The sequence below is a fragment of the Ammodytes marinus genome, assembly GCF_949987685.1.
Source record: "Ammodytes marinus genome assembly, chromosome: 17".
Taxonomy (NCBI): Eukaryota; Metazoa; Chordata; class Actinopteri; order Uranoscopiformes; family Ammodytidae; genus Ammodytes; species Ammodytes marinus.
In genome coordinates, this window is record NC_137221.1 from 9,553,129 (window position 1) to 9,576,853 (window position 23,725).

Genomic DNA, 23,725 nt, shown 5'->3' on the forward strand with positions numbered 1-23,725 from the left:
ATTACCTGACACGAGTCGTGCAGGAAACCGCAGCCAAAAAAGGTTCACCATGAAATTACTGGACTGAAAACAATTATATTTTGGCAATTTCCACATCTGAAAACAGACCCGCGACTTTGATGAGTTTGGTTTTGTGTTTAATCTGTTACACTTGAGAGCATTACACACACACACACAAAAATACATGAGGCTGATGTCTCCCTCTCAAACGATGTTAACCTAATTATATATTTCTAGTGCAAGACTAAAAAATAAATTAGTTTAGCTGTAAAAAACACTATTTCTTCACCTGTTAGCATATTGATCATCAATTATGTCGCATCCGTATGCAAATAATGTCCAGCACTGCATTGAGTTTAATACATTTTTGAGCTGCAAGGAAATACAGACTATTTTCAAGCGTATTGCAACATGTTGATGCAGAATCTCATTCAAATGCATATCTTTATAAGAACTATGTGGACAGACCGTATCAATACCAGCAGAAGCATCGCAGGGACCAAAACAAAGCTAAGGGGTGAGGTGAAAAATGGCCGCCTTTTACAGACATATAGAAGAAAACATATTTATTAGATCAGGCCATTTTTATCCGTAGGAAAGCGATGAGGCCTGATATCGATTGTGGATTACCAGATTAACAGCCTCTGGATTCAACCAGACACATAAAACTCTCAAAAGCTAGGGGGAAAGGCAGCAAGTCTAGAGAACAAAGACAGTTAAGATGGACAGAAGGCCAATGGAGAGCATAATAGAAATGGAGATACAGGGAGAAAATAAGGTAAGAGACACACTGGGAGATGGAGCCTGAAGGAGGAACAGAGGCAGAAAGGATTCATACGTCTTTATAACACGGCGTGTCAACCGAGGGAACACGTGAAGTCATCTCGGTACTTCAGATAGAGAGAGAGATAGAGATAAGGCTCATCATTTTCAGTTTTCACTTGAAAATGCTGCAATTTTTTTTCTAAAGGAGTGGAGCACAATAGTGGATCAGTTTAAATCGATTTTTACACGGACATGTGACCAGATGTCATCTTTCGTGCCGAGAGCTGCAACAATCAGTGGGAGGATATATTAGTCAAATCGTCAGAAAACTGTGTTGATAATCATATATGTATATAATGTATGTTTTTCAAGCTAAATTTGCAGATGGTTGCAGCTTCTCAGGTGCTAATGCAATGTGTTTCCTTTTCATAAACTAAATGTTTTTGTGTTTTGAACTGTTGGTGAAGAAAAAAAACGAATTTGAATAAATCATGTTTTGCAGAAATTATTATAAATGTTTTCACTATTTTGGGAAGGTTTTTTAGACAAACATGTCAATCAAATAACCAAGTAAATAATCTGCACATCATGAAAATAATCGGTAGCGATAGCCCTAACCCAATTCCATTCTTGTTATAAAACAAATCCAAAAATAAATTATGGAATATTTGCTTTTAATCACATTTTTTATACACGCAACCTGACTGAAACTTTTTCTGAGGTTCACTCAAAATGAGTCCAGACAGAATGGAAACACAGGGGAGTACTATTTCACAGACATTTGTCAGCTAGACCATAAATATTCATTGTGCAGACAATTAAGAATTAAAAGCCGAGGAATGGAGACTTGACTTTTGAAACTAAAGAACTTGACCTGTGGCCATAAGGACAACACTAGAAACTACCTGCTGACCTGGAGGCCCGGCTGACATGAACTTTCAGCCTCTGACCACGAGTTGGAAAAGGTTAGTTTATAAATGCAATTTCAGTAATGTGACGGGAGAGCCAGCAATGCAACCTGTGTGTAAATAAACGTCGGCAATGAGTCTCGCTCTGTGGAAGCAGACCTTGAAGACAGGATGTGTGTGTGCGTATGGTCTTTTTTCCCCCTGTAGTGGTGATGCAAGCACTCTGGTCTGAATCAGCGGGACTGACGTCTCAGAGAGAGTTGATATGCAGCCAACTATTTCATGAAATGAGAGAAAGACAGAATTTCTCTCCGCTCTTTCATCTGTATACTGATGCAACATTGACTCATTTACTGTAGACTCATCTCCATGGTGATGTGGTTGGGGCTTACTGTTCTTCTGACATGCAGAAGATGAGCGTAGATAAGGGTAGTGTCGATGTTCGATGCTTTTTGAAAATCGTCACTACAAAATATAAAAAGGTATTCTTTATAACTGTGCCTGTTTAAAAGTATGTTCTAATACTTTGCAGCCGGGTCTGCCGAACATCTTCATGAAAGAAAACCATAGCCATCTGCTGCTCCTCTGTTCCTAGGTCCCCCTTTGATGCTAGTTGAATCTCTATCTAAATTGAGAGCGTGAGTGAGTCATTCACAGCACTTTGAAATAGAGAAATGGGAAGACAGATGAGGGTGAATCATGTTCCCCTGAACATGTTAAATTGTTACAATTCCCCTCAAAAAGAATCAGATAAGAGTAGTAATAGAAAACTTCAGCGTAATCACAGCGGGGCCCTCTGGTCAGAGCCAGAGCAGTTCAAGAGAAAGTGCTGGGGTATAGTTTTCATTTAGCCATTATTTAACCGGATCAGTCAATTTCTTACTTGGCAAGTGTGCACGGTAACAGGAGTAAAAGCAAGCTTGTTTTGGTACGATACGTGCAATTATCTTAAGTCCAGCATCCTGAAGAGGCATTTAAAGAGCTGCCCTCTTGTTCAATGAACACGCTGTTACTCTGCTAATGCTTTGAATCTCTAATAAAAAAGAAGGGGAAATAAATATAAGAAATACAGTCCATTCAATGCAAGAACAACTTAGATGGAAATAAGCGACTGGCTTACTATGGTGAAATTGTTTTTTAAAGTGTGGGCTGTCCCTGTCAAGATAAACAATTACAATTGTTTTTTTAATCTGAACAAAAAAGGGATACCACATCTTTTCAACATCAAAACAGCAACAAACTACACAATGTTCCCATTCCAAAAGTAATTCCTAGAAAATCCACCACACTTTGTCCCACTGCCCCAACCCCTCCCCGAAGGAAACGCATGGCCTTCTTCAAGCTGCTGTAGAAACCAAGAGGCTTTGTTTCCTGTGGTTTTGCTGGACAGTCCTGTCCTGGGTGTTTCCCAGAAATGACCAGATGCGTGGAATTTTAGAGGGAGGGGGTGGCACAGCGCCAAGAGGAGAAGGGGTTGGTGGGAGAGAAGGGAAGTGGTGGATTTAGAGAACAACAGGGCCCTGGTATTCCTAGAAAAACCCTTTTGCTTTTTGCACTGGTGTGGTGCTACTAGGGAGATACCTGAGCACCAGAAGATCATCTTACATATGCAATGCTAACCTACTGATGGAGCATGACAAGCAGACTTCCCCCATGATCGAGGGAAAGTTCAACTACGTCCAACTATGACATGGGTAATGGACACATGGCTGTTGCAACACAGACGATAGCAACAATCAAGAAACTTAGACTGCGCTCGGATAAGAGAAGATATCTTCTGATTACAGCTTAAGATACTCTCTGAAGTTTATAATCACTCCAATTAGGAACAGACTGATGAAGGGATGTTGCTTGAACACCAGTTTTCATCATTCCACAGAAGATTGCAAAGTGCTTAGTACAGGTGATGAAATGTGTCTGAAACTGTCGTGTAGCTATAACAAGCAGGGTTTGTTTTTTCATTAAAGAATACAACTATTTAAACTCAATTTGAAGGCACGCTAATATGTAAAAATGTTTGTAAACCCTGTGCAAAGAGATATGTTAACATTGTGTGTGTAAATTCTCCACATCTCTCTCAAAATGCAATTTCTTGATACCTTCTTATCAGTGCACTAACGGATGACAGCCTGGGGTAATTCAACACATTCCCCCCTCTGAGAGTATAATTTTCCACAGTGCAAAAGAGCAGAGTGATATAGTCTAAAGATATGATTGCAGAGTGCTTCTCTGTATCTTCACTTCTTTTATATATACGATGGTCAAATCACCTGATTTGGGCTGTTTATCTAATAACTTCTTAATAAGGTAGAAAGGGCGGACTGACTCAGGGACCACCGGCCTCGCTGCACTGAGCCATTTGATAAACACCAGGCAGATTTCCAGTGAGTCATTAGCCTCTATCACAACACAGAGGAGAGCGATGCAGGCCTAATGGGGAGGAAATATGAGAGCAGACATGCATGAGTAAAAATGACTCACACAGCACCCCTTTTACTACACCCAACCAGGGACGGGCAATAGACCTAAAAGAGAAAATTGCATCCACTTACTAGATCTCCATTTCAAATGTGAAATGTATATACAACTCATACCGAGCGACTCATTTCCTCATTAGCATGATTCTGAGAAAAAGATCAGGGCTGCTACAAATGACTTTGTACAGGGAAAAGAGGCCCACGGCGAGGGGATTGAACAAGTGTGTGTATGGGAGTGTACGGAGCTACATTTTGCACCGTGCTTTAGTGTTTGTCCAACTATTCAAAAAGTTGGATGTTCTACAGATGCTGGCACGAGCACAGGTGTGAGCGTAAGCACACGTGTCAGTTCTTCTCTGTGGGACAACAGTGAGTGAAGCCAAACGTCTCGGGGATCACAGAAGGGGCCAAGGTTATTCTGACACCAGAGGTGAAAAACATTTCAGTTAAGCTCACAGATCAGACTTCCTGTGTGGGCCTCATGCTAATCTTAATATAGCAACATCAACTGCAAGCAAGATTCCAGCCATGTGCAAGAGATGATGCCAAGTAACGAAAATAAATCTCCGAATTATATGGAATTAAGTGCTGCAAAAGCAAATCGGAGTGTTAGTTTAATCAATGGATTATATCCCGTGCTAAAACATGCTAAGACAAAATAATCAAAATCCACATTGTTTAAAACATAAAGGGAGAAGACCATTGCAAAAAAGGGCAAAACTGACTCAGAACTACCAGTGCAGAGAAATGGAAAGAAGCCCTATTAAAGCTTCATCACAGCACTCAGAGTGTGTCGTGTGCATTGTGTTTTATTCATTGTGTTAATGCCCTAAAAAGAAAAGTGTGACATTAGTCATTCTAGTCAGTGCTACTGTGTGCTACTTTTCAGTCTTTTTGTGAACGATTATGCACAAGAAAAAAACACCTGCAGATGACAGTTTTATACAAATATCTTACGCGTAAACCGCACATAAAACAAAAAGATGTTGAATACTTGACGTGTGTGAATCTATGCGCTTGGTAACTGGTGTTTTCTGGGCAAGGTGTGACAAAGGCACACAGGTAGAGGAGTAAAATAGTGAAGTAATGAAGAATGGTGCAGAAGGCTCTGCCCACAGCGGGTAGAGATTGGATAGATTGGGAAAAGAGTTATGGCGAGCAGCAACAGATCCGTAGAGGCCCATGAAGCCCAATGCTGCCTGCGATTGAGCCGGATGGGATGGGAGGACAGCAGCAATGTTTTAAAGCACCGCTAAGCCGTACCGGAATGAAGTGAAATGACCACATGTCACCACGGCGATGAGAAAGTGAGAGGGAGGGTAGGGCGGAGTGAGAAACAGTGCGGAGAGTAAGGAGAGAGAGAAAACAGAGTGTGTGGTTCTAAGAGGAATATTTCAGGGTGCTAAATGGAGCAGAACTCCATTCCAGCTCCTCTCTTAACCTCCCCCGGTGTCTCATCCTCTGCATGCAAAGCATGAAGCCCAGGAGACAATGAGAGAGAGACAGAGAGCGAGAGAGAGAGAGAGAGAGAGCGAGAGAGGGAGAGAGGGAGAGAGACAGAGAGAGATAGAGCAGACAAAATAACACTGACTTAAATGGACAAGACATTTTGCTCATGCATTTGTTTAAACATTACAAAAACCCCATAAGAGGCACAGGAAAGCAAGTGTTGAGAATGTGCCCCCTTCATTATAGTCGTTATGACTGGTTGTATAGGTTCAAACAGTGAAAAGGTGAAAGCCATTGATCCATGACCACACAGGCAACCGCCGGCATGTCACCCACTGGGATATGTTCCTACTGTAATATAGTTCACTCATTGAACCACTGCAACAGCTCATTCATAATGATAATTAACCTTTACAGCAGCTATGATCAATATTTTTATATCAACACTAGATCACATGAAGGTGCAAAAGGGGTTACTTTTGGTGATTAAACCCCAGACTTCAGTTCCTCTCAGCTCTATAGAGTTTTGCAGCATATTACACATTTTTACTTTGGTTTTCCAGTCTGGGTATTTCCACAGCAGGAAGGTATTTTCAGAAACAAGGCTCTTATAAACCCGTGGCATGCTTCCTGCCCAGGAACAAAGGGCAGAGAAACAAAGTTAGCCACTATCTGGTGAACACAGTGAAGCATCCATATTGGCAGCAGCTAAAGAATCAGAGATTTTCCTGGGGAGCTGCAACAACAAAAAAAGCAAACCAGTTCTTTGAAGGTTTTGCAAGTTGTGACTAACTAGCTTTGCGTTAGTGGAAAGAGCTTGAGACACCAGTCAACTGTCAATACATAGTAAAATATACTTATCTTAATGTCTTAATATCTTGTTGACTGTCCAAATTACCAAAACTGAAATTAGGTCATGGGAGCCTAATGCCTTCAGTCTGTTAACTTTAAATGGTGTTACCAATGCATTATTAAGGGCTGTTGCAAAATGAATGGGCGTAGTAGTGTATGCTGTGTGTATGTCACCATACGCTGCCACATTTTAAGCATACTTGGCATGCTTTACATACATTAGAATGCATCTCAAAATTAATCTACCGCATGTCTCTGACAACCTTACCATGGGATTTGTATGGTGTAATACTGCCAGATGGCACTGAGGTATTAGAACAAACATAGTAGGTGATTAAGAACATTCACATTATGTTGAAACTCCACTGGGTAACATTTCAATATCAGTGTGTAAGACTTTCAGGGTGATGCACTTTAAGATTGCCTCCTTGGTGGCGCCTGTGTAATTAGCAGTACTGAAGTCATCAAAGTGCACCAACTAAATGGAGCAAAGCGGCTCCAACAAACCGACCTCCTTTCACACAAACAAGGCTGACTGCTGGGAGAGGACAAATGGGGTGAGAGTGCTATACACAACTTTCATATTTCACAGAACAAACAAGTGCTTACTGTCAGAAATGGGGAGGAGACAGAGTGTGATACAGTTAATGGTAGAACAGTAGAAAGAACCAATGTTAAATAACACGTTGAGAACAGCTGAAGGAACACCTGACTCATTTCCACAGTTGTCAAAACTGAGATACTTTGTGACCCTTAACTCCTTTATTGTATAGCAGTGCCAAAACAGTGCAATAACATATGAGCCTTTACTTTGTCTCCCTGTACGTGGCTTGACAGATGCAACAGAGAAGTGAACCATTAAGCCTTTCCCTCCAACAAGACGTGTTCAAGTGCTGCGTTTCCGTTGCCAAAACAACGCAGAGTGGAACTTTCAAAAATGACAATGATGTTAAATAAATCAAATTGCCCCTGCCGCTTTACTCAGCTGCCATACCTGACAAACTAACAGAGTCATGCATTTGGCCATTCTTTCTTTTTTTGTTTAATTAAATTAAGCCTGCATGTTCTCATTGCACAACTGAACCATGTCCACTTTACATGGACACCAATTGGTGAGACTGGTGAGAACGGACTAAGGGATGCGCTACAGGAATAAGGTGCCAATGACTGAGAAAAGATTTGCATATTTGCTTAGCTTTATTTTTCCTACCAAGAAAATGTAATAGTTACAACCACTCAAGTCTTCAGAGAGCATTGTAAGCCAAGTGGACTAATGTGGCTAACATCCATTAAAAGAGTTGTACATTTGCTTTAAGAGCAAATAAGTGTGTGTGCTCAAACGTAATTAGCCTGGGAAGAAGCATTTGCACTTTGGTGTTGTGTAACACCCTTATCTGGCGTTTGGGAATGAAAGAAAAATTATTAGTTAAGGAACTTGTAGAGTACTCACAAGTATTAAAATAAAATCTGATTTTGTGAAATTAGTGTTTTAGTGTGTGCTCATTTGTGTACGTGGCCATGGGCCCTTGATCCGAATCGTAGAGGCCTCATCATCCCTTTCTTTCCCATACGGTTCATGTTCAGCAATCTCTCATGCCCATATTGCATGATTTCACTGGAGGACCAGCATAATCAGCCATAATGCTTTACAGATGTTATGGGTGTTTTTAAAGCCAATACTACAGCCCAAGGCAGCCATATATGAAAACCCATCTGTGCACGTATGTCAGTGTGTTCAAATGTGTGCAAGTCTGTGTATGTGGCTGAAAACCAGGGGGCATCATCAAGAGTGAAATATTATGAATTAAGGTCACATCTACAGCTCAGTATGTGTGATTTATGTCCCCATGCCTTGCCCTGTCATTGACTAATCACCTCAACAGAAAGGAACAGGTGGAAAGTGATTTCACAGATGAGACGCTCCGAATTTGCCATTAAACACAGCCAAGAAACAGCGCTAATCCAGCAACGACATGTAAATATGACAGTCCACCATGACCCAAACAAGAGAAGACACCCATTTAAAATCTGGGTAAGATCTGCCAGCACCCTTCCTAATCCACCCTCTAACATCTCCCATTCTGTCCAACATCTAATCAACCACAAGCCACTTCTAAATGAAGGCTGGTGGGATACCGCAGCCAGGAATTTGCATGGACCGCCCGCTCTTGTGAAATAGGAAATGAAACATGCGGAGGGGCTTGGGAGCTCCGTCAGATTCTGGATATTCCTGTGGTCTGGCACTCAGGATCCTGTGGCCCAGGGCCTTTAATTCCTAATGGTGGAGAACACAAAGCTCTGGTCACGACAGGAAATGCCTGCTAGGTGAAACAACCGCCCAAAGAGCATTCATTCACAAGTGACAAATGCACAAGGGGTTTGCTATCAAGACCATGGTAATTTGGTTAGACTCCAGTCAGCCTCAATAAAATTTAGAAAGTAAATAATGTTTTTTAAGTGGACTGGGGTCTTATAATTTTAGATGGTCATCTTTCACATCCAACTGCCTCAGCTAGACAGCAAATGGTAGTTGGAGGTTTTGTGGAAACACGCATTTGAATCAGACCCTGCAAAATCTTGAAAATTGTGATCCACCATGTCATTTCTACTTCCCTAACAGGTTTTTTTTTGTTTTTATCAGATTTCAGTGGTACTGTCAAAGCAAATGTTGAGTCTTTAATGTTTAACAATACTGCTTATTAGTAATAATGGATACATTAACAGTAAATAAACTGAAAAGTTTTGGGTTTACCAGCTTCAATTTACTACAGCTATGCGTTTCGATGCAAAGATCATTACTGCTGTTTACATTGTGCCGCTAACAATTTACAGAATATACTCATTTAGCAGTCTCATCAGTGTTAACAGGAGTTTTAATGTTTTGATGCATTTGCTTAAATAAACTGATATTGGTCATTATAGGATAATGGCAAAATAAAACATGGAAGCAGATACATAGCAGCCACTTGATGCTGTTGATACTGTCAAACAGTGTGTATGACGTGGTTAAGTGTTGTCATGGAGTTGGCGGAGATGGTCGCAGGAGCAGGGGGGTTGAGCTAAGGAGTGTCAAAAGAAGTAAAAGCACATTTGGTACACAGAGACACACTCATGGCACTCAGTCACTCTGCCTCAGTGTGCACTGTTGAAGCAAATTAAGGAAGCCTTGGCAGCCTTTTAATGGTCTGTCACAGTCTAACAGGTTTAGAGCGCTTACAATGAACCCAGGCACTAAGCCCGACAGCTCGCGCTTAATTGTTCAGAACCTGTGTGTGTGTGTGTGTGTGTGTGTGTGTGTGTGTACTGCTATTCTGTGCCTGTAACTAAAGTCATTGATTCTCATTATGAGGACAGATAAGATAGACACTTCCTGCCTGTCAGTCTGTCGGCATGACTAGTTCAATAAAATGAGTGCTCCAGCTGATGTTATGGTAAATGTGGTGCCATCTGCGTTTGCAAACACAAGTTGCATACTTTTCTCAAGAGAGACAGTGATCATTAACCTAAGATATGCATGCACTGTTACATTCTTAGTCAGCTGAGTTAGGGAGTTAACTGTGTGGCCATTTGCCACAAAACAGAATAATGAAATTTCTTAGCGATTTCAAATCAGCCTTCCTCAGACAGACACAAAGTCAAGCAGGGCATGACGCCATAAGTGGATTAAGTTATTGACTCAAGCATCCAATAATAAACAAAATATCAACCATCTACATTTTCAAGTGTTGCCTGCAGACATCGACAAAACATACAAAACCATTTGTCTTTCACTCTGTAATCCCACACTCTCTTATCAGTCAGTAAAATGGCCCACGAAGGACGAGGTAGTGGAGCCTAGAAAAATCTTCCTAAATGGTTGGAGATTGTGAGCTGTGTGACCTAGAATATGTTTGACAATCTTCTTTTAATTAGGCCTTGAAGACACGACTCATTCCAACTGCCGTCCCGAGAGCTAAATTAATTACTGAGACAAAGCCCATTCTGGCTCATGGCAAAGATGAATCATTGTCGTATTTGGGGAATGAGCAATGCTCTTCATTCAAGGGCTGATGAAAGAGTCCCAATACTCTCAAATGTAAGCTAATGTACTTCATCACAAAGTATCCACAAGGCTCTCCCACACATGAACAGTACACATTGGCATATGTTGCCTCTGCTATCAGGAATTCATCTTTCATCTAATCACATCTTGGATGGAATATTTCTTCAAAAGATAGACTGGGATTTTGTATGATAGTTACAGTACATCTAAATTTGTGTTGTCTGCAACATTGTTTCCTAACTTCCCTTCGATCACATTGCTCGTGCGTCTGTACTCTCAAGGTTACAAACCTTTTGCCTATCTGGGTGATTCCATAGATAACTAGCCTCACCTCAACAGCCTTGTGCAGGCCATTAGCCAGCGGACACACCCTCACCCGCTGCCAGCAGGCAGGGCCATTCATTCAGCTAAATGACTGTGTCATCTGTCAGCCTGTATAAATGGGTGTTTGTGAGTTATGGCTAATTAAGCTAATCACAACACCAAGGGTTGTGCCAGAGTCGGGGTTTCACAAAGAGAGACGAATGAAAAGTTGAGTTGGTGGGATAGAGTTTTGTCACACCTACACCTGATAAATATGCAGAGATGCAAATAATTGGGGAATGTGATACAATCAACAAAATAGTCCTATCATTATTGTTAAATACTTGTTTTAGTTGCTTGTCGAACCCAGCAGACCAGCATATCAGGGATTTGATAATACTTTGCTCATTTATGTCTTGTTGTTATTCTGCCTATCCCTCTTCCTTTGATTTGCAGACATTTTTCTCACACTCTTTGTAATGCCCCTTTCTGTCTCTCCTCCGAGTTTCCAGAGACCTTGTGATTCTGGACATGTGCCGGGAATCCCTACTAGCAGGTTTGTATTGACTAAATGATTGGCCAGTGTGTGCTCGGCAAGTCTAATGAGGTAACAACTGGAGTTGGGTCGGGCGACACCTCCGAGTTAAATTGAAGGGTTCACAGGGATGTCCAGGTCCTCGGTAAAAAGAGTGATAACCCACTCAAATGTTTTCATTAGAGGAAAAATGTGTTTTGCTTTCTTTGCCTGATAAGATGAGAATTCGCCATACAGACGGATAGCATATGAAAACGGACAGCTAGCCAATAGTTGTTGCACCAATTCCCCAGCAGTGGAGTATTTGTTTTCCTTCAGGAGAAAAAAAAGACAGTTTTGTCCTCTGCAGCACATGTGTAGGTGTGTGTGTGTCTCTATCTGTATGTTATGAAGAGAAATGAACTCTGCAGCAGTACATAGACGCAATGCGGGCCTGGCCCCTGAGTTCAGAATTCCTCCCCAGTCTTTGCACATCTTGTCACTGCTAGAATGAAGGACGAAAGGACTTAAGCTCTGGCTCTCCCTGACACATACAAAGTTGCATCTGCATGAGCTTTCATTTTGTTGTAATCACACTACATGGATGCAATTAGCCGAAGTAGACCACGCTGTCATGCAATTCCTCCCAGTTGTATACACTTAAATAGTCCAATGCGGCAATGAGGCCAGGACAAATGCAAGACCACAGTTCCCAAGCACGCCTAGCATGCAAAATAATGAAACACTATTATAAACATGAGTAAAATCTGGACAGAGGAGAGAAAAATGATTGAAGCAACGTTGGACACATCTGGACATTAAGGAGTCTGGAGATAATCTGTTGAAAGGGGAGGCATGCCATCATAAATGAAACAGCTCAGAGGTCACACAGAAAAAGGCCCTGCCTCTTTATTTAAGTAAAGAGTCAGCTAAGAACACACAGTAAGCGCTTTCAGCAAGGTCTCACTGTTAGGTGCATTCACACAGATGGAATTGTTACAAAGGCAAGTGGCTTACTCCAGAACATATCAACTTATATTTTTGAGGTATGCAGAGTGCACTACCTTAGTCAATACTAGATTCAACACACAAGGCAAATTGAGTCAACCCTCACCCTAATCATCCAATTTCCTTTGTTTGAGTTCCAGAATGAAATAGTTACTCAAACAAAGACATGTCTAATCACCTCTAAAGCAATCCCAGTCAATGCGGGGGTACAATGACATTCAGAATATATACTATGGGCTCTGTCATATGCATTGCAAACACAGAATTGCTCAAAGCCAGAAGCTGCATATCAAATATCCCAAGAGAAACACTCTATGAGCAGAGTGGAAATTCAATGTACAATGTGTACATTTTACCTGACATTATATGTCCACCATTATTACTATAACCCACAAATGGGTTCTGTCACACCAATTACTGGAAAGAACCTACACAGAATGTTTCCTTTTCTTTGCCATGGTGCTTGTGATCAATTCTCCATAGACGAGAAAATCTATAATGTGTGACTTAGGCTATGGTAGTCTTTGCAGCCCATGTGGCTTTAAGTAAGGAATCCAATAACATGTACAATGATTAGCTCGTCAGGTTTTATTACACTCAAGTACCTGAAGGCTGGTCCACTCACAACGGCTGGTATCTAACATGTTTAGCTCTTTGGTTAGAAGTACACAGGAAGAAGCAAGGTTTGACGTGAGGTTAGACAGTTGGCAACATCCTTCAATCACCACAGTACAAAAGTCACCTCTATACCTAAGTTAATTAAGTGTGTTAGCAGGCTAACATTTACCAATTGCATAGAACACATTGGATAGGTGGAATTTGGTCACAAATGAAAGTATTAAGCAATTTTTGAATTTTGATCTGATGATGTGGCTAGACGAGGAAATCAGGGGATTACCAAAGGCATTGGGACATCTGTACCAAATTCCATGGTAATTGATCCAATTGTTGTCAAGACATGTCAAACTCAAAGTGGCAGTAAAGGAGAGTCATTGGATGATTAATGCCAGGGTTTAATTCTTTGGGGACGATACAATCCTTTTATAAAAACAATCAATATGGGGAATTTTCAGCCTGAACCAACACAATGGAGCAACCTGCCGACACTACCATTCTAAGGGGCCCTGCCTCTAGAATGACTAAAAAGTCAACACTGACTTGTTTACTTTTACAGTGTTTAATCAAATCAGGGTTTTCAGCACCCTAGCACTCATGTGTTTTGGGACTAACTACCTATGACTTATGTGCATTGTAAGGACTTACACTGTCACACCGTAACCAATGAATGTAAATCGAGGGAACAATTATGTTTATACAAAGATGTATTTGGCAAAGAAATTAATAGTATCCAATTGCATTGTAGGAGCTAGCATTGTATATACAAAGGAAATAACACAGTCTCTCTCTCTGACTCTCTTTTCTAGCCCCATCTCCTGACTTCTACATGACTTTCTCCTCTGCTTTTTTGTCATACTATCGTTTCCCCCCCCCCCCCCCCCCCCCGAGGGATCTTCATCCCACCATATTAAGAGTGGAAATGTATCCGCTTCCATTGTAATTACAAACCCACTGGAGGCGAAGCTTCTTGATCTCGGCTGGATCCTTGCTTGCTTTTCTTTTTTCCTCTATTTACTCACCTCTCTGAGGCAAGAGGACAGACGCACGCTGAGCTATCAGTTCTGTTTTTCTTCCCCTTCTGTTATGCATTCTTTGCATCTAATATGCCTGATATTACAATGGCATTTTTTCCCCCAGGCAATAAAAACAATGACAGTGATAGGGAGGGTGTTCGAAATAAAGAGATTGTAAAAGGGGATGGGGGTTCTGCATTCATTTGTTTGTGAATTTGAAGAATTCTGTTACATATTCAGCTTGTGTTGCATATGAGAAGAAAAAATAATAATAAAATAAAATGCGTGAGGCAGACTCAAAGGCTGGAACCATGCCGTTGTTCACTGTTAATGTCTGGATTAGCCACCTCTAGGCACTGTGAATCCTCCTCGAGGCTAAAGTGTTGATTCGGAACAGCCCAGGACCGAGGCATGATAGTGGGGGATAAATTGCTTTCTGCAGGGACGAAATGAAAACTGCTGAAAGGAAAACAACCATCCCCGCTGTCCCATGAAAACAGGCCAGTAAAAGCCACTGGTTTGAGGGTAGAGGGTCAAGATGAGGGCAAGCATTTGATGACCTCATAGTGATCTGCTACCACGACCAGTTGAGCAGGAAGTGGTGTCCACCATCAATCGCACAGAAACCCACAAACACCAAAGCACGCACAAGAAAACAAAAGCGACATAGTGTAGGATTTGAATTTGCACACATGTTTTACACTGTGTTGTTTGTTTCAAATCCTTTCTAGAACTAGTCGGCTGGCTTTCTGATACTCCAAAGGTAATAATTAAGCATAGCAACAAGTCGACTAGATGAACATCCACCATCACTTACAAACATGTATATGTTTCATAGGTATCTTTTACATTTTTTTGGTGCTTATAGAACATCTGAGTTTCGATACCAACACAAAGCTTTTTGCGGTATTTTTTTTTTTATTTCAGTCAGGCCAACTCACATGGAACAGAATATTGTTGTATGGAAATCAAGAACATGTGCAGCGTTAATCTTTTGAGTCTATAGGCTTGTCACTCCTCACAAGGAAGCGCCAAACTGAGCACAGAAGGATGTGCGGCGTGATGATAATGACAGTACCTCAGGCGAACGCAGACTTTGAGTTTATAGATGCCTGCTTGCGTGGAGGTTGGCCTTTTTTGAAAGGCTACAAGAAAAGCAGGGCAGCAGGTGATTTGATGGCTTTTGGAGTTTACAGTGCTAATTGCTGTGTATTTACGTAACTCACCTATTCAATACATTTAGTGTATTACTAGTCAGACTACAGCGGATTATTTATTTATTTTCAATCAGAAAACCAGTGAGCATGCTAAGTCAGAAGAGCACCAGACTTACTTGATGGAAGTTTGGCTGTTCATGGGGGGAAATAAACAGTGTAGTTATGTCAACAGCATGAAACTAATCAGACACTCCTGTTTCCTGTGTGTGGATGTTGATGGCAATGACTGTGCAAGTAGGGGAAGTGGCAAAGAAACAACAAAAAGGACCATGATGTTCCACAACAAAAACAACATGTCACATGGTTGCCCCACCACAACCAAAACCACAGCCTAAGCATTAATGTCTGTCATGCAAAATAAATGGCAGTGGTTGAGGTGGTGTTTGTTAGGGATGGAGACAACTGGGTAAAACAAGTGGAAACAGTGGTTATGACTGGAATGCTGCACACACAAACACACACACACACACACACACACACACACACACACACACACACACACACACACACACACACACACACACACACACACACACACACACAGGAGGTATCTTCCTTCCTGAAAAGCAAAAATAGACTGGATCTGAATGAATGTGTGCCTTGTTATCAAAAGAATAAAATAAAAAAGGAATGCTGTTCGCGACCAGGAGCCAACCTACAGCGCTTATTATCGTATCCAAATCCAATTAAATTTCTTCACCCGTTTGCATGTGCAAGCACTTCAGGGGAGTCTCAACATGTTGGCAAATAGGCAGCTGGGAATTTAAGTAGTGCGTGTGTAAGACGAGAGAACACCAGAGTGCCGTAATGGAAAACGAGAGAGAGAACGAGAGTAAGATTTGGTGTGAAGGCTTGTAAATACATTTATTAGCTGAATCTTTGTTTTCAGCTCTGTGACTGTGACAAGCAACATGACGATCGTAAAATTCCTCAATTTGGCTCATGCACGGGGTTCCAGTCACACCCCCGAACGTTACATTAGAAAACAAGATCACACCAATAAAGTAAAATCAAACGCATTGGAGAACGGCAATTTATTCCCACGGATAATGACTGAGGGAAGCCGTCCAAAAGTGTCTATATCTCAATTAGTCTCTCATTGCGCCGTCGATGGATGAAATCAAACAAATTAAGTTGCGCAGAACAGAGAGGGAGGGATAGGGTGAAAAGAGGGTGTACAGGCATAATAAGGAGGGAGGATGAAATAGCGAGAGGTTAAGTGAGAGTGAATAATAGTAGGACAGAGGGTAAAGGAGTGAGACGGAGGAAGTACAAATATGTTGAACTTACAGCTGTATGGGCCGTGCAGTAGGCATAGCTGGTGTGTGCGGGCTGATGGTGGTGGTGATGCGGGTGTGGTTGTTGGTGGGATGGGTAATGCTGCAGACTTGCATGGGTGAAGGAGGGGCCGCTCCTGGCACCATGGCCAACACTGCTACCAGTGGACCAGTTGGAGCCAAGGCCGGGACTCATGGCTGTTGCGTTACTGCTGCGGTAACCTCTCACCGCTGCACTGGGCTGTTGGGGGGACAAAAAAAAAGGTGGTAACAGTGAAAAATAGAAGGAAAAAGGTCGGAGTGAGTGAGAAACAGAGAAGAAGAGAGAAACTTGCGAGGGGAGTGCAGTGACAAATGTTGGCGTCAAGAACATCAATAGTAAAAACTGCGAGCAGCTTCCGCAGCAGCGCAGGCACTGACAACTTGACTGCCCGCTCGCTGACCTGTATCCAAAAAGAAAGCGGGCTGGGGTGTTGATCTGAAATCTCCATACCAGCTTATCAAGATTGTTCTCACACTTTTCCCTTTCACCCTAACTCATTTTCTCTCTCTCTCTACCTTTCTCCTTCGCCAGGCACCAGATGTTGCGAAACCCCCCTCTGTCACGGTCGAGAAGAGTTCTTGCAAGAATGGTGCTGATTGGTTTGATAAGATGCTTGGATTACAGGCTGGCAGTGGGCTTCCCAGAGTGGCATTATGTATTGGGTATCAACAGGGTCCAGGAAACACAGGGCTGAATCTGCTGACAGGCGGGCTTACACCGCTCTGAGATGGGTTACCTGGGCTGTCATGGCCATTGGAGCAGAGGGGGAAAAAATACAGGAAACTCAGGGCACATATGCCGGTTTTTATGCCCATTTTAACAAGACTTGGGGAAAAAAACTGTAGTATTTGCAAACTCTGGTCAGCAATGCTACTCAGTCCATTTAAAACTATATTACGATTCCAAAAAACAAGAGTTACCTTATCAGCTAAGTTCAGACAGTGCTTGCAAGGCTTTCCAAATTACAGAATGCCACAAAAATAGTGTTGCTCGAATTGGTAAACTATACTGGCACTAACTAGTAGAATATGTATAATACTATAACAAATATGATTTTTGCTGAGACAATTCATTTGATTATTAAATCGATCAAAAGAGAAGATAGAGTCAGCGATTCTCGAGAATGCCTGTTGACAAAATATATCTTTGTCAAAACCAGTGAATATCTCCTCATGATCGAATACCTGTCCATTCTGTGTATGTGCTGAGAAATAAATCAGCTGTTAATACACAGCCTTGGCTCTGTAAACCGGTATGTAAACAAATGTTTTGTAAACAAAGGGAGCCCACTATAGCTAGCAACATGCCAGTTTACAGGGCCTAGGCTGTGTTTTAACACTACAGGTAGTGGATCATGGACATATTTAACTGATAAATAGGTTTTTACAAGATTATTTACGCTGCTTCAATCTTTTTCATTCACATTTTACTCTCTGCAAACCCATATGAAACATGATGAAACCTGAAGACCATTTAGCCATGATTTAGTTTACATTTGTAAATAGTACAGAGCAAAGACAAACCAGCTTGAATGAAGCACAGCTGTACATCAACGGTGAGCATTAACAGTCTCCTTTATCCCCGCTTGTATTTTCACTGAGGTCAGAGGCCACACCACACAGGGGAGACAGAGGGAGAGTGCTGGCAGCAATATAGACTCACAGCTGTGCTTGGAAAGCTTGCCAGTCTCGTATTCTTCATCACGATATAACCGGAGGGGGGAAACGTAAGCCAAAGTTCAGCCTAATACATGCAATATATAACGACAGGTTTAGGGTTCATGTTAATATAAAACAGGAGGAAGCCGTTTCCCCCATAGCAGGATAAATGCATTTATGCAGTATTGCGTAGAGTCCACAGAGGACCATGAAAGAGGCCCAATGGTGAAATAAAGCCGTAGTTCCTGGAGGAAAAAAATAAGAGAAATATTAGAAGCACTTACTTTGAATGACCAGGTTTTGAAAGTGGTCGAAAATGTAAACTGCAAGTGCAAAAAATTTGAGAACTGTATGGGCAGGATATATTGTGCTAACAACAACACATCAGCATTTAGAGCTATGCCCCACTGATGCAAGATATTGGGTGCTATAGAGACATCCTCAGACTATTATACCACTGTTAAAGCCAGAGGGGAAAGAACAGCCTCAAGTAGGTACATTAAGCTGCATGGCCATAGCCGCTATTTTAACACAAGTACTCACCAGTTCATAGAGTTTAAGTGCTGCCCCAAGGCGTGCAACTCCATTGGCCTTATAGATGAAGATTATTCAGCCAAAGAGGAAGCATTTAGAACTCATGCATCTAGGTAGTGTTTTGTTAAAGACCTTATCTCAAGGGAAAGATATGTCTGTCCGTTATATGGGATAACAAAGTCATTGGTAAATAAGTTTTTTTTTGCTTTGCTGCATATAAGAGATATTCTCCCTTCACATCACGTGACTGTGTTTTAACGTGAGGCTGAGATCCCAGGGTCTTCACATTCCTCGACTGGAATCAATGATTGGTTCACAGACTCAGATTCATGTCACAGACTCTTTCTACGGCTCGTCAGAGGGCTACACTCTGCCCATATATCTCCATTTATATAAGGGCCAATCGGATCTGGTTACTCAAGGCGTTTCCTCCTCCGAGGGGGAATGTTTAACATGCAGGCAAGCAGATGTAGTGTGTGTGTGTGTGTGTGTGTGTGTGTGTGTGTGTGTGTGTGTGTGTGTGTGTGTGTGTGTGTGTGTGTGTGTGTGTGTGTGTGTGTGTGTGTGTGTGTGTGTGTGTGTGTGTGTGTGTGTGTGTGTGTGTGTGTGTGTGTGTGTGTGTGTTTAGGGATCGGTATGTGCTGCGGTTGATATGCTCCAAATTTTATGGATCAGGAAGTGAAATATTGTTTTCACTCGTTTCAAGGGCAAATCAAATGTGCATATGTTAGTGTGTGAAGTGCATGTTTATCCCTCTTTATGAGGACCCATATGAGTTCTACACTTTAGCAGGGAGATCTTCTTTAGAAAGGGGGGGACATGTGATGGTACAGATTAGGGGATATAGCCTCCAGGCAAGGTGGAGTCATAATATAAAAAAAATGTCTATGATGAAGGGATGATATGAAGGGTTTTAAAGTGAATTAATCCACTACACTTTTTTTTAAATACCATTCACTGAATGAGGTAATCTCATTCACAACATGAAGTATTTCAGATGTTGCAAACCTCTGTTAAGTAAGATTACCGAACGCAGCCCCAGTTCCAAAATGTCTTTAGTGCAGTATAAGGAATTATTGAAAGGTTGGCAACAAATGTCTGCTTGGAAATTATACACCTCTTGTTTTTTTTAATGTTACAGTTTCTTGAAATGAATTTTGCTGATTTTATACTTCATTTAATGAGAGCAAAATTCTTAAGCAGCTGCTTGTGTTCCAGCTATGTTTAATGGTACAGATATTTGGTTTCCTATTGTTAAATCAAAAAGGGGGTTTTGCCAAAAAACATAAACACTGCTTTCGCATGGGTAATGAAAGTCAGATATCAGCACTTGCATTGGAACAGTAATCCAGGATATCCAGATTTAAGGAGCAAGGCTATAAAATTGCCCTGCTCTGCAGCCAGTTCATATATCAATATCTCTGCCAGCATGCTAAGCTTAGATCATAACACATGCCACAGATGGAGGGAAGTGCATTATTTACTTGATAAAAGATATTTATTTGGCTTAAAAGAGAAGAAAAATGTTACTACTTCAGCAAGCAGGGACTTTATCAGCACCATTTATTGCTAAACATGCAAGTCGCAGGGGGATAATGCTTCACCTTCAGCTGTGAAATAGCGAGTGGAGGTTGTGGCTCCATTAATACGCCAAGATGAACCAGAGCATATCAGCTCTCTCGAGTCAAATTTTTCGACCGTTAAGTGATTTCCGACCCCCTCGTCTTGCTCCCTGGTGAAACTTTGCGGTTAAGGGTGCCAGGGCATGGACGCTCGTGAATTACTGAACTATTGTGTGTCCCTGTATCTCATATGGATATGGTTTCGTTATCTAATGAGCAGCAAATCATGGGTCAACCGCTAATGAACTCAGTCAGCTGAAATCAGGCTGATTTTCTTGTCCAAAGGTGGATTTTTTGTAGCTCAGAAAATTAATAAATATATACATATTTATAATTCAAATGTATCTGCACGGTAAAAAGTGTGACTATGAAGAGTGGCTGTTAGGGGCAGTAGTCCCAATCAAAATTTGTTTTAAAGCTTTTCATTTTGTGATAAAATATTAAAAAAATAATTATTTTTCCACTTTAGCTCTTTCGATGTGTTCACTATGTGTTCACCGTGTGTTAGCAGCATACAATATTTAGGAACTGCAATGTTTTGGTAAAAATAATTGTGTAACCATCAGTGTGAGAGCCAGACCATCATTAAGCCGGGGATGCTACAAATGCTCCCTCATTCAGAGGAGTCATCTCTCTGCGAACACTGTGACCCCATAACTATGATGAACCCTCCCCTTGAGATTCCCCTCTAAGGAATAATAGGGTCATACCGAACTATTCCTTGCTTTCCAGGAAATATTTCCACCATGAAATCTATAACAGAATAGAACAAGAACACACTCCGTTGAGGTGTTGAAATAGAAAACGATGGCCTATTGCAGAGAGATCAGATAGATGTTGTATTACAGAAAGTTTAACAGCAGCAGGTCTTTGTGAAATTCTATAGTTGTATCGGTTCAGCTTGGTATATTGACTTGTTTTGCAGGGTGAATCAAATGCCCTAAAGCTACAGATATTCTTTTAGTATTTCTTTTTTCCAGACAAGTTACCTTATTTTATCTTAAGGTGTAACCTTTATCTCAGGGTGTAAGACTAAACATTATGGACAAATGGACAGTCTTCTGTACCTGCTTTTTCTCCTCTTTCTATGCACTGACACTAACACTGGTCGTTCTGAATGAACTGTGCCCCACAGCTGTTGTTGGATACATGGTTATGGCAAAGCAGTAATGGTGATTTCCCATAAGACAGATCCAAATCAAAATGTCCTGGTTTCCTGTTGGCCTAATGGTCTTATCTTGGCTCAACCCCACTGGAGTGCTGCCAAAAAAAGGCCCATTTTCCTCTCCATATTCCCATTTCTCACATAACACATCCATACTAACAGACTACTTCCAATTTACTGTAAGAGTTTTATTCAAAAACCTATCAAATGATCAAAAATGTGGTCCCTAAAACATGGCAAGTGACCAAATGACAAAATACCTAAATATTTCTGAAACAAAAGGTTTGAAATGAATGGTTTAAGGGTGAGAGGCTTCAATACCAAGGACCAAGAAAGTCATCCCGGGTGGCATTAGTCAGGGGATATTGTCTTCTAGAGGGCCCTCCACGCCTGGTTGGTTCGGTTTGGCCCGGCTTTGAAAGAGATGCAGCTTTCCCTTTGGCATCCCTGATGACTGACTTCCCGAAGGCTGTGTTGCGTGAAATGGCCTCCTCCATGTATCGATGGCTCTCCTTTGCCACTCCACATCCCCTCACAAAAGTCGGCTTCCCGCCCAGCCAAACACGTAGGCTCTGTCAGACTGTCACTCCTGGCAAAACACAGCAGACTGAGATACGACGGGCTCCGTGGGTCACCAGCAGTTCCACCTATACAGTCCCAAACGACACCTCTGTCTGTCCAACCACGCTCGCCCTTTCCTACCAATGCCCGAGTATCAAGTTCAAGAGTAACCAAGGCAACGCAGTGGCAGGGCATGTGTGGATGTTTGGCGCGTGGGAAGTCTGACAGGCTTTCAGTCTGCGTTTGTTTGAAAAAGGGAAGGAATGAGCGAGGGAGAAGTTACCCCCCCTGGTTCCTCCACGCTTACTAGCACAAGAGTAGAGAGGGCTCGCAAGGATACTACACACTTTGTCTGTGCTGCTTTGTCTTAGTCCCTTTCTTCCTCCTCCCTGCTTCTTCTATACTAACAATTCTGTGATCTAAGATGAGAGTCAGGAGGGACGTGGAGTAGGTGGTAACCAAGGCAACTGGGTCGGAGGGTGACATTATACGCAGGATGGCTGATAGCCATTCATACAAGCAGTACAGTACTGTACTTGGGGGTCAGCAGTGCTAAGTTTAGAGTGTGGTGTGTGTACTGTTAAGATTTCTCCGTGACCTTAGTGGGACTGAAATCTCTATTCACTGAAGTCCCCATACAAACTGGTGTGACCCTGTCTGTTTACAGCCTCTACTCTAATCTCAAGAGATGAACAGGATACACCAAGTACCCATCCTGAATTCACACGCAGGTCTTTCAAGGTATTAGGTGGCACAACAACTGTTTCCGAATTGCAGCTCAAAGAGACAGTGTTTACTCCTTTAAGAAATATGTTTTCGTACCAAATAGTGCTCCGACTCTTTCGAGGTGCGGAGAGAAGGGAATGGGATTTGAAGCAGAGGTGCAGAGGGGGGCACATTGAGCCAAAAAAAGAGGAAAGAAAGAAAGATGGTGTATGACCTCTGAGAATATCTGACGAACAATAATACGACCCCTTCCACACTTGAGGCTCCAAGTTAACCACACAACTTTCAGTGCCTGTTATCTTTCTGTCCAAATATTGTCCTTGGCCTGACACATGTTTATGCTCTGATGAACTGTGAGCCTGGGGGCTGCTGCTGTGAAGCGGATGAAGAGCCGCAAATTTGCATCTTCAACATCCTATGGGAAGCATGTAGAAGGAGGGGTGATGTGACTAAAAAACAGTCACTTTATTAAAGTGGCCTGATTTGGATAGTACCAACACCAGTAAAGCAGATACCCAAAGTTCTCAGTGCTCCCCTTCCCACTATACCTTCCTTAAATCTCCCATTGCTTGGACTAACAAGAAGCAGCAGCATCCACCCCCCTCGGTTGAGCGGGGTCATAAAGATTTACACTGGGGTACTTTAAGGGAAGATAACGACCTAATGCTGCAAAGAAATGGTCGACGAAAAAGTAGATGGAAACTTAAGATCAAATTATCATCGATAAACACATTTAGACCTTTGACCCATAATTATTCATTTTGATGATCAATATATTGTATGAGTAAATTGACAAAAGCGAAAAATGCCAAACAGTTGCTGCTTCCAAGATATGAGAATGTGCTGACTTCCTCTGCTTTATACCACTGTAAATTCAATACCATTAGGTTTTGGACTGCTGAGTGCACAAAAAAGGGAAACACCCTGTCTTCACGGAAGCTCTCGGATTCCAGTAGCCGAGAACAGTTCGAAC

General features: G+C 41.8%; 1 protein-coding gene across 1 annotated transcript in view; it reads right to left on the reverse strand.

Annotated features, from left to right (window-relative positions):
* The window catches only part of LOC307263711 (RNA-binding motif, single-stranded-interacting protein 3-like), a gene marked incomplete at its 3' end in the record, with an annotated part of 279,795 nt that overhangs the window by 192,897 nt on the left and 63,173 nt on the right, over positions 1-23,725 (reverse strand). The window contains exon 3 of the mRNA XM_080044933.1: positions 16,457-16,684. Within this exon, the coding sequence (XP_079901059.1) occupies positions 16,457-16,684 (228 nt within the window). The remainder of the gene's footprint in view (positions 1-16,456; positions 16,685-23,725) is intronic.